The sequence below is a fragment of the Gallus gallus genome, chromosome 1 (assembly GCF_016699485.2).
Source record: "Gallus gallus isolate bGalGal1 chromosome 1, bGalGal1.mat.broiler.GRCg7b, whole genome shotgun sequence".
Classification (NCBI taxonomy): Eukaryota; Metazoa; Chordata; class Aves; order Galliformes; family Phasianidae; genus Gallus; species Gallus gallus.
The window spans coordinates 168,783,691-168,796,074 of record NC_052532.1 but is presented as its reverse complement, the minus strand read 5'-3'; the positions used below and the strand labels follow the sequence as shown (position 1 = coordinate 168,796,074).

Below are 12,384 nucleotides of genomic sequence, written 5' to 3'. Positions count from 1 at the left end.
TAGTATGGTCAACGTTGACCAGAAAGGCAAAACGGCCTAGAGTGTTACTGGGCTCCTTCAAGGCATCTGCATTTGCACTTTTATCACAGTTGTTGAAAGAGTCTGTCTTTTAAAATGGCTCAGATACCACATGGGAAATCAAAATGTTAGTCCAGGGATGGGGTCACTGTGGAAATAACAACCTACTCCTCCCGACTGCAACTATACTTTATTATTTTGGGTGGATTTTATTTCCACTCCTGTCAGCTGAAGGTGTAGCAGGTCACTTTTGTCCTGACCACCCCAAAGGACCAAGAGGAGCATCAACAGCTCTAAGACAAGGGGAAAAAATCTGACAGCTGCTCTGCTGCCAACACAACATGCCGTTGCAGCACAGAGCAATATGCAGCTCAGAGGGGATGCTGAGTAGCGATGTATTTTTTCTTCCTCCAGACTCTCTTAAGAGCTTAAAATTTAAGCCCTGTTGACAGGATGTGCATTGAGGAAGGCAGAAGATTTGTCATGAGAATGAAAATTACACAGGATAATGCATTGCTTGTAATAATTTATTACTTGTATTTATATAAAAACAGCATTATGTATGTTATATACTCCTTATGAGAAACAATACATATATATTATATATCCAATCCATATATATTCAGGATAATGTACAGATATTACAATTTATGATATGTATAAACTGTAATGCTCATATTATAATTTAGACTACTATATATAGTGCATTGCTTATAATAATGTTCTCTGTTAGATTAAAACAGGTTGCTCAACAATTCTTGTCCAGCTCACACCAATCTTCCCAGGAAGACCTTTCTTCACCTTTGGCTAGTTGAGGAGTAATTGGTTTTTTTCATCTAATCTGTGACACTTCCATTTTTAATGCATATGGAAAACAATAAGGAGCAGGTTTGTCCTCTGGGAAGACATAAAGTCACATGTGGAAAACAGAAAAGACAGAGGCATGTCCACAGAAATGTGTTGCTTCCCTGTGCACTGCAATACTGCTCCGTCAGGCAGCCATACATGGGCCTCCAAGGACAAAAATGCAAAAGTGAGGAGTGATATTTCCTTGCGTTGAGGATCAAGTGATCCAGGCTATAGGATTACTTCAGAAGATCTATTTTGTCTCTGGTGTAGTTTTGGACGAAAAAATTACCTTTGTCTAGAAACTCCAAGGCTTTCATGAATGACAGGAAAACACGCATATGAAACTATATTTACAATCATTTATGGGTAATTAAATCATTTATGATCACTTAAAGACATCATTTTCTATACTTAGATCTCTCTCGAGCTCAACATTTTACCACTTTCATTTTCTACAAATGTAGCTATTCATAGATTTTGTCTCCTAGAAAACAGGAAGCGTATCAAAATGCTTTTTTCAGGGTAGGTGGTCCCTTGAGGGATCCAGAGGCACCGTTAGCAATTTAACTGTTTTTTTTATAATAACTGGTTTTACAATTTTTATAATAAATGCTGTGGGGATTTTCTTACTACATTTTTTATTTCCACAGTGAAGATCACTGGTCTTATGCACTGTGTGCAGAAACATACAAGGGTTTCAAATGGAGAAATGGCAGTGAGTGTGAGCACGGCATGTTATGCAATGCTAAAGCTGTGCATGAGGATCTCTGGCAAGGATGATCTTCAGTCCTTTTGCAAGTAAATAACACTTAGAAAATCTTTTGCTATTATCTACACCCCAGATTTAGACTCATGTTCCCAACCATTTTCTTGGTGAAGTGAAGAAGACAGTGGGATGCTCTCACACATCCAAAGACATTTCTCCCTTGTGAAATAAGACCATTTAACAAACATTCAATCTCTATATCTTTGTCTTTCTCCCCCTGCACTCCCTGTTAGCTGTGCAATCAATACAAAGCATAACTTCAGCAACTAGTAAATCTAGTTTATTGAAACTCGGTTTTGACAGTTCATTCAATTGCTAACAAAGTTGAATCATATTCTATGCAAAAAACCCTAGAAGTGGGATAAATTACTCTTTAGGTGCAAAATGACTCACTAATAGGATACCTTTGGATAGGCACGGTTGCAAACGCATTAGTGAGATTAGGCTGAGGATAACCACCTCCCTAATTACTTTCCATTCCCTTGTAGCGTTTAAGGTGTACAACACCTCGTCAGAGGCTCTGAGATTGTCACTTGTCCCTGCTCAGGGCAAGGGAAAACTGCAGAAAAAGAGGTTGCCCCCTTTCCTTCTATTTATTTGTCTGCTCTCCCTTTGCACAAGCTCCCATCTTGATCCTGCTGCCATTGCAATTCAGAGGCATTACTCCCTATTCCTTCAAGAGCGTGGGACTCAGCACTGCAGGTGTTTATATGGCTTCAGTAGGTCAACTCTAAGACACATAAGCCAATTTGAGGTATTGAATTAAGGGTTTGGAACATGAACATTACTAAGATTTAACGATAAAATGTCGTGCTTACATCAAAGACAGAAGAAAATGACTAAAACACATTGACTCTTCAATTGAACACAGCCCTACATAGCCAAGAGAAGTGTGATTTTCCCAATGACATGCCAAGTACTTTTCCACCTGACCAGCAAAGATTTGTTTTCTGTGAATTTGGGACGGAGCTGAAAACAGCTAGTTAGAGTTATTTTTGCTTGGTAGTAATAACATTCACTCTATTGAGTGTTTTCTCCAACGAAGTTCAGAGCATTGAGAAAGCACCTTCTCTGTTAGAAACCTCCCTTTGGGTGGCTTTCACAAGGAAGGAAGGGCTCAGCATTGCTGAAGATCTCACACAAGAGGCTACTCTCCTGGAAAACATGATGAACTTTCTCATCTTTATTTTTTTTAATGCAACATTGAATGTGGCCAAACAGAGTTTGGACCCTGTTTTCACTTAACTGCAACTGTTTTGATTTGCAGGAAATATGTTAGAAAATAGGGACTTAAAAATGCAGGCAGCAATTTTGTGATATTTTCCAAAGCACGCATAGGAGTAGCTCCCCATTGCCTAAATAATTCTAGTTTGCCTCTGGATCTTTGCATGGAGATGAGCTGCCAAACCTCCGGTCCTCCAGCTCTGTGCCAGCCCCCATCCTGCCTTCATTGTTAATCATCAGATCACACTGTTTGCTGGAAATTGTCACCTCACTTGGTAATCAGTGAAACATTATGCAAAATACCTCAGTGGTCTCCTCAGAGAGGCGTATTTAGAAATGTTAATGCTTTCTGAACAGCCTGAGCTATCGTGGGTTTCACTTGGTTCTCTTCTTGCTTTACACAGTCAGCCACAGCAGATAGTATCTTCACAGTTTACTTTTCTATTACGTATAAACTTCTGGCCAGAATCTGAAGAGAGATCTGGCAGGGTACTATGAAGCTGTTGGGTGGCACAGCATCTAAGACAGGCACTTCTACACGCACACAGGCAAATGGAGAGCAGACAGATTCTCATATGAGCAGTTTCCCTTCAAATCAATGTCTGTGTATTGTGAAATGAAAGAAATGCACTCCAGTAGCAAGGCAAATCCCTTTTGTTCCCTTGTTGTGAGGAGGGTGGATATTGAAAGTACATCTATAGCGCTCAATAGAAGTGGACCACAGATCACACCCAGGCACCTGACCTCCAATCACCCACACTGCTGAGCTCCTGTCTTGGCATTGGCCATCCCCACTGAACTTTATCCCAAACACTTTTGTACCCAAGGGGCCTGGCACAGAGCAGTATGGTCAGCACCACATAGCCTCTTTCATCACATAGTATAGAACCAGTCTAGATGTCTTGGCAGGGGTGCGGGTATGTAATACTGCAATTCTGCATGAGCTACCTTCGGTATAAACTTCTGATTCTTGCTTTGAAATTTTCAGCAGCGAAGTAATATAGCACGGGGTCAAGGCAGCTGTTGGTGGCAGCAAGGCAGAGCGAGACCACCTGTGCTTTGTGCACAAACAGATTGTCCGGGCTGCAGCCACCGAACACCAGGTAGACTGTCCGCAGTATGTGGTATGGCAGGAAGCACAGGAGGAAGAGGATGAGAGTGATGATGATGGTTGACAGTGCTTTCTTGTGACAGACTGCCTTCTTGCGCTGGGGAGTCTTGGACTTGAGCAGCGCTCTGATGGCAAAGATGTAGCAGACGATAATCGTGCAAAAAGGCAAGATGAAGCCCACAACAAGGACAAAGCTGTTCATCATGAGGAGCCTGTGTGTGCTGCTGGGGTGGAGGTCCAAGCACTTGGCTGGGTTTTCGTACCCAGCAATTGCTTTGCTCAGCAGAGGGCTGGAGGCCGCCAGAACAAAGACCCATATCACTGCGCACATTATCTTGGCATACTTCATGTTGCTTACTTTCCAGCTCTTAAATGGGTAGACGATGGCCGTGAATCGAACCACACTGAGCACGGTGAGAAAATAAATGCTGCAGTACATGTTCACATACATGGTGTACGTCATGATCCTGCAGAGGATATCTCCGAACACCCATTGTGATCCCAACAGGTAATAGGTGGCCCGGAAGGGCAAAGTGCTCACAAACATGAGATCCGAAACTGCCAAGTTCTGCATGTAAGTGTTTACTGAGGTCTTCCTCTGGGAAGGCTGGAGGAAAACATATATGGAGAGGCTATTTCCAACGCTGCCCAGGAAAAAGATTAAGAGGTACACAATGGGATAAATGACTTGCTTGAAGGCATCCGTGCTACAGTTGAATGAGCTGTTAGTGGAGCTGTCATTTAGCATCATCTCAGAAGAATTCATTGTCTCGAGCAGGAGCTCTCTGTCTTTCTGCAAAAGTATAAAGAAGCAGAGTGAGCGTGGAGCTGCAGTCTCTGCAGGGAGTTCAGTGCTAGGACTGTTTCCTAGGCAGAAATTACAAGACGCAGTGGAAATTAAGGCTTCCTTAATGAGTAATCGCTTTGTGATGTCCCTGTAAATGAACACACCAAGTAAGCTCTAAATGGTTTCAATATTACAGCAGCTGGTTTTTTTTTTGGGTTGTTTTTTTTTTTGTCTCAAATTATGAAATAGCTGTCTTTTAAAGGTGGATGTTACGTATTCATTTTAAAGGGAATTCCCTGACCTTCTCAATGCAAAATAAGCCAACTTGACATTGGCCATTTTGCAGCAGGGAGGCTTTGAGTCTCTGGATACCACCCATTGGAAGCATCAAAAACTGATCAGAAAAAGAAATCACCATCCACCAGTGAGTCTGAGCTTCAAATTAGGATGAAAAGTCAAAATAACTGAATTTGTCTATACGAACCAGCCAAATTTTCCTGGTATGGTATCTGTTGTTGACAGCATGTCACTCAATACGCCTGAGTGATACCAAGGACATATTGATGTACCGCAACATGTATAAATTAAGGATGTTTTGACCAGAAACACCATAAATACTGTGCTCATTCAAGGTTCTTTTTTAACTCCCTCCCCCTCACAATGTATTTCTTCTTTCCTCTAGTTAGTTTCCTAGGTCTCTTTTTGTGAGGTCTTTTCTTCATTTACTACTTTCCCAACCTTTCATGTGCTCATTTCTTCTATCAGGCATTCATCTACAGGTACTTCCAGGGCAGCCTGCATTAGCAGCCCTAATGAAAATGGCCTGTGGAAAACAGGCTGTTTCCATAGAAAGAGATATTTTCACTCCCATGGGGCTATATTTCAATCAAATCAAAACAACCGATCAATAAAACACTCTAAATCATATATTTTTTTTTCTCATTAAAGTCTATTTCCTTGCTAAACTCCTGATTTTTTTCTCTCAGCTGATCTGTAACCAGTAGCATTTTAAAATCATAGAATCATAGAATATCCTGAATTGGAAGGGATCTGTAAATATAATCAAGTCCAACTCCTAAAAGGAGGTCTCCAGTTCTGCTACTTATTTAACAGTGGGACAGCAATCCCCTCTCTGCAACTGCCAGCACATCCCAGAAATGCACTGAAAAAATTTGGCCTAAAAGGCAGAACTATATGAATTTTCCCAGTGCATGAAAAAAGAGTTGTAATACGTCCCAGTGAGAATGATAAGGGCCTGGTGGTATACGCTTGCAGGTTATGTGTTTTTTTGGACCTCACAGGCTTCATGATTTTAAATATAATTATTTGTGCTCTTGGAGTCTCCCTAGAGGGAAAGACAGCTTCAGACTTGGGCACTTTGGACTACCACTTACACACTATACTACTGGCAACACTGATGTAAATGGAAGCTCATTTGTGAACTCAGATACCTTTCTGTGGTACAAGAGCTGTGCTATGTTTAGGGCAGCCACTGACCTCTTCAGGGCTCTGTGTCAGAGTGCAGATCCCTTAATACAGCAACCAGATGTGCCCCAGAAGTTATTTTTTGTGGCCAAACTGTGAGACAGAGCATGGGAAATGGGACTTACCCAGGCTGGGCTTTTAAGAAGCAGAGCTTACCTCTTGTAGTAGGATGGGACTGTGGCAGCTTGGGCTTGGGGAATGGGGGTTTTCACTCACAACAATAATGTGGCCATCCCTGCAGGGCCTGTTTCCCTCCAGGAAACAATGACAATAATGTCTATGAAGTGTAGGAGTGCTGAAGTCTGGATTTGGGCAAACTGAACAGTAGTTCTCCCCTAAAGGAAATCTCCTCCTCATTTGAAAGGCTCTTGGCCAATAGAGGGGATAGACAACGTAAGCTTCCCCACAAAACTTTTGCAGTTCAAGGAGATTTCATAGAATCATAGAATCACAGAATGGCTTGGCTTGGAAGGGACCTAAAAGACCTTTTAATAGCAAGCCCCTTGCCACCCACTACATCAGGCTCTTCCCAGGGCTCCATCCAACCTAGTTTTAGTACCCAGTGCAAAGTTACTGTCTGACATCAAAGTTTTCTGTGTGGGATCAGGAACCAGCTTTTCTTCTAATGGAAGTTGGTCCCCCTATTTTACAGGGAAACATCACAGCCCAATGTACTGCAAAGGGAAGAGACCTTTTGATGGTGCTTTGCTATAGCCCAAGCATTCATCCATACCATCCATTCCCAAAACAGGAATGAACAGGAGGGGTTTCAGGTGTAGGACTGGACCTATAGGGCCCCCCAAAGTCTTCAGAACTTTTATTGGTGGTACTATCTAACGTCCTTCTGGGAAAAACAGAGGGACAGAAAGGGACAATCTGAAATAGGTTTCTCTCTTCAGTGGTACTGGAAGATTTCTCTGTTGGAAGCTCCCTTGCAAGAGATTTTTTCTATATGTGACTTTCCATGATGGAAGCCAACAAGTTGAAACACTGCAAAGCTCTGAAAACCACCATGGCAGGAGAGAGAGCCCATCTGCAGAGCAAAGGAAAAGGTTCCTTTTCTGAAATAACTGCTGTATAAGTATACCAATGGGAGCCTCTGTGCCATGCTGCAGGCTTGATGGTAATGATAGTGTAGGATATACAGGTGAAGGAGTGGCACTGTGCAGGAAGGACCATGTAACTAGCAATTGCACACAAATATTATGGCTGAGTCCTTGTGGACAGTCATTCCATCTTCTCACAATGAAAATATATAATACGAAGGTTATGCTACCAAACTCCTTATTATGATAATGATAGTCATCAGAAAATGTTAGAAAAGCTGAAAGCAGGTAGTAATGGCAGGGAATTTCAGATTCCTTCATACAGATGTGACGCTGTACCAGAACAAGATATGCAACAAATGCCTAATTCCTAGGACAAATAGCTCTGCAGTCTGCAAGACACGATGCTGTTTGATCTTTAGTGCTGCACAGGCCCCAGATTTGGCAGTTTTGGAGGGAGGGAGCACTGTACCAGCAATCATGGTAGAATTCACAATGGCAGTGTTGTGGGACAGAGGAGCAGACCCAGAACCAAGAAGTCTATGCAATTTTAGAAGGCATATGAAGAAAAGTAAAAACAACAAAACAAAACAAAACAAACAAACAAACAAACAAAAATACCAAAAAAACCCACAACAGCAACAACCGAATTCCAGAGAATTCAACAAAACCTATGTTAGATCAGAGGAGCCAGACGCACTGGACATGCATGTGTAGGAAATACCAAACTGAATAGGCAAATGAGAGGCCAGTAAGTAATCAGGACCAGGTGGCATTCCTACGAGTACCCCAAAGGCTCTCAGATGTGAGACTGCTGGCCAAGGCACATAACCCACCATTGTAATCATGTGCTGTTTCAGGGGACCACTGCATCACCAGGGCATCTCTTCAACTACAAGAACAGCATGAGAGAGGAGCTCGAGGGCTGTGAGTCAGCGGTCCTGGTGCTTGGGAGCTTACAGACCCCCAACACTGATTTCCATATATATATATATATATATATATATATATGAGAGCTGCTCCAAAAGCAATGCCTCCTGTTTTACTGTTTTGGCCCACAACGTTAGAGGCAGAAGGTGGTGGCACAGCATTAGATGTGGAACATTCCCAACAACATCCTGTTACATTTTGTTGGCAGATGGCATCAAAGGCACAGTCTGACAAAATGGTGTCTGACATGGAAGTGTGTTTGAAGCAAAGGAGCATCACAGAGTTCTTCCATGAGGAAAAAATGACACCCATTGACATTCATTGATGCCATGCTGGAAAGCTGGCAGATGAGCATTAGTGGAGTTTAATAGAAGGCGATAAATGCTGGAGCAAATAATCTAAACCATGCTTACGTGATATAGAACTTGAAACCATTACTGACAGGAAAGGGCATTTGGCACCAGTGATGGCAAGGACTCAAAAGCCTGGGTAAATTCAGCATGGACAGGAGGAGGATGCAGTCAAGGTTTACAGATTTCTGAAGGAGGTGGATAGTGTGAATGTACCACGACTGATGTGTTCACACGTGGGGTGCTCAGCAGGGCTGCTGGGAGTCTATGGTTGGGCAGATAGAAGAGGACCTTTCTCTGTGCTATCTCCTCTCAGTGGGGGAGGTGAGCTGGAAGAGGCTGCTGCTAAAAGTGTAAAAGGGAAACTCCATTTCCAGACTGAGAAGTCTTTCACATCCGCTACTCTGAAACCCTGAGATCTCTGTAAGACGGAGAACTCCTAAAGAACATATTTTCAGTGAGGCGTGCTGCATATGCAATGATAAATAAAGGTATCAGACCATTCATTCAAAGCACATGTCTTTTTTACCCTAAGAGATTAAATATATTGACCCGACTGTACACCAGGAAAAGGCGGTGCTCTGTGCATCCATAACAACAGCCCTCTGTCTGAAGAAGACACAACAATCTGACACAACAATCCCATATTCACAATACTAAGGCAGTTGTGGTATTGCTGCTATATTTGGGATTGCTTGCATCTGTACTATGAGAAAACCAAAAGCTCTAACACATCTCAAAGTTCCCATTGGCCTTCCTTCTGCTGCTCGTGTTGTGTTTCAGGAGAAGCATTACCAAGAGTAAATGTAACAGAACGCAATATTTGGAGCTAACACTGAATCACATCCACCAAAGCATGTAGCGTTTCATTAACCTCGCTGCATGCACAATGCTGAAAATAAGTAAATTCAGACTCCTGACCTCTTTTATTTTAAACACTTGCCAAACCAAACATTTTTGTCACCGAGTTAAAAGCTGACACTCACTTAATCAGACCCACCACTTGACTGTCATCTTCCATCTGGAAACACTGCCAGTTACATCAATCCACCCTTCTTTCTGCCAAGGAAAATCCTCAAGTCCAACTTTACCATAGAGAAACGTAGTTAACGATCACAGCTCCTCTCACATGCAAGGCTTACTGCAAGCAATATAGAAGCAGACTGTATTTTATTCACTGCAACTATTTTATCTACATCAGAAAAAGCAGGTAAGCCTTGTCTTACCTCAGCTGGTGTTCCTCCTGGTGTGCTCAATCCCCTTCTTCTGCCTGCTGTTGCTTACAACTTTCGGTTCTGTTGCTGGAAATCAGAAGCACAAAAACTTGAAGCAAAACCCAAATGCTGTTTACGCAGAAGCCACACAAGAGCAAACAGCAGTAAGAAAAGGAAGTAAGTCTTGATTAATAGATCTTACATTTTCTTAAGAGAGAAACGTTCTCAGCTCAAGGAGGGCTGCTAGCAAATCACATGGCAGCGTGGCATGAGTTTTTGCCCAATGAAAAGGGCCCTGCAACTATGTAGTATCTGGAAACTGTCTGGATTCCTGTATTTGGGCTGCACTTAAATATCTGTGCTCCCAGTAACGGGAGTTGCTTGAATTAGTAGGATAGGTTCTCATATATCCTTCACGTGGATCACTGTAAGTGTAGTTTGTGGAATTATGAAGAGTTATTTCCCAGGCTTCTCATGCAGAAATGCATGAAACCATAAGCATGCTTCTAGGGGTTAATGAGGAATCTCATTCAGCACAACCAATTCAAGGATGAGTTTGTGGAGCCAAGGGACTGCTCTTTTTTTTTCTTTTTGAATGCTGACAGGGAGTAAATACATTGCTATTTTAGGCCATAAAAAGAAGCTGCAGTGAATGCCTTACTGCCCCTTATTGTCTTATCACTTCTCAGTGGAGCAACAGTGATCATAGCATCATAGAATTGCTCATGTTGGAAAAGACCTTAAGATCATCGAGTCCAACTGAAACCTGACCATACTACCCTAACTCTAACAACCCTCTGCTAAATCACGTCCCTGAGCACCACATCCAAACACAGATGGCATAGATGAGTGCTCCTAGCCCACTGCAGTTGTGAAATAGGGTTCCATACACACTACAGATCTAACAGTTTGTTTATTCTTCTGCTCTGTCAACACACACAGGAGGACCAGATGTATCTCCTGGCGCTGTGTTTTATTTCATAAACATCAGGAAATACCTCTGTGCTGTGCAGTGACGGAGCACTGGCACAGGCTGCCCAGAGGCTGTGGGGTCTCCTCCTTGGGGATTTTCCAGAGCTGCCTGGACGTGGCCCTGGGCGCCCTGCTCTGGGTGTCCCTGCTGGGTCAGGGGCTGGAGCACAGGGACCCAGAGGGCCCTGCTGGCCTCAGCCGTGCTTTGAGAGCTGCAGCAGGTCAGGAATCCTGCTGTGTACTACAGCTCAGTATTTGGAGAGTCTCCCAGCAAATCTCACCACCTACATTTATAGTCGCTGACATCCCAGATTGCTTCGGATAATCCTGTTTGTAATCTTTCCTCTGTTGGCCACCTGCACCTCACTGTCATCTATTGCCAGTGCTCTTCACTTTAGCTGTGTACGTGGCCTAGCGAAGAGGTTTAATAGCACTCTGGGTGTGCTCCCCATGTGGGGTTGTAGTTGCAGCATGCGCTGGCTGTGTAGATGAGTGTCACCAGAGCTCACAGATCCCTGTGCCAGGGAGGAGGCACATACAGCTTGCAAGCAGCTCTATGAGCTTTTTACAGCAGGGACCTGAAGGAGGACATGGAAAACCAGCTTATAAAGGAACTAGGTGAGTAACTTCAGTCTCTCTTCAGCGAGCTTGACATCCATGAGCGTTGTTTTTGAACATTTGCTACATTTGCTATATCACTGCAAAATAAGTTTAAAAAGCTCCCTGGTAGAGATCAGGAACTGTCAAGGTGGGGTGACTGTGAACTAGGACCCAGCTGAGGCCACTCCAGCGGTGCCTAACTCAGACCTCGCCAGCTCTCGTGGCACTGAGGGCTGTACATAGGTGTATATCTTCCAGCTGCTTTGCTTACTGCCCCAGTCCAAAGTCTGCCAGCAAAGCTGCTCGAGTGTGTGCTCTCAGACCCTATTCAGCCATGGAGACATTCACTCCAGACACTTGAAACGGGAGGTCTTAGCTCATTCCCTTTGGATGGAAGCAGAGTAGGAAATGATCCCATGAGTGGCTTGGAGGGCAGCTTTCAGTGTCAGAGCCTTCTGGGAGGAAGCAGTGGTGTGCAACAAGGAGCAGCATGGGAACTACCACTTCAGACAGCAAAGTCGTGGCCAGAGGAAGGCTGTGGCTTTTGAGATGCTCCGGCCACCGAGACGGCATCTTATCATACAACCATAGAATCATAGAAGGGCTTATGGTTGGAAGGGATCTAAAAGATCATCCAGTTGCAACCCCCCTGCTGTGGGCAGGGCTGTCACCCACTAGATCAGGCTGCCTAGGGCCCCATCCAATCTTATCTGCATCTTATCGGCAAGTGACAGAGACAGCGCAGAGACAATCAGATAGCATCTCTATCACATGGCTCGTGCTGATAAACACACTGGGTCTGATAGGCAGGCTGTTCCCATATACATGAGGTCAGAAACTGAAACATAACGAAAAGTTAAACATTGATCACATTTTCTTTTCCTGAATGTATTTTGAGGCTCTCTTTTACCATACGATGTGGTTATCTTCATTGCTGGGATAATTTCTCACATTCACATTCTTATACACCCTGTTTTCTGCAGAGTACTGCTTCCTCCCTTCTGTAAAGTAATTCTGCATTTTGCTTTTAGC

General features: G+C 43.4%; 1 protein-coding gene across 1 annotated transcript; it reads right to left on the bottom strand.

Moving 5' to 3' along the window:
- Nucleotides 1-527: 527 nt before the first annotated feature.
- CYSLTR2 (cysteinyl leukotriene receptor 2) lies at nt 528-9,964 on the bottom strand. Its single transcript, XM_004938707.5, has 2 exons — nt 9,793-9,964; nt 528-4,761 (listed from the first exon to the last, which is right to left on the bottom strand). Exon 2 carries the CDS (start codon nt 4,732-4,734, stop codon nt 3,802-3,804), a length of 933 nt encoding a protein of 310 aa, XP_004938764.1. The 5' UTR covers nt 4,735-4,761; nt 9,793-9,964; the 3' UTR covers nt 528-3,801.
- Between the last annotated feature and the right edge of the window lie 2,420 nt (nt 9,965-12,384).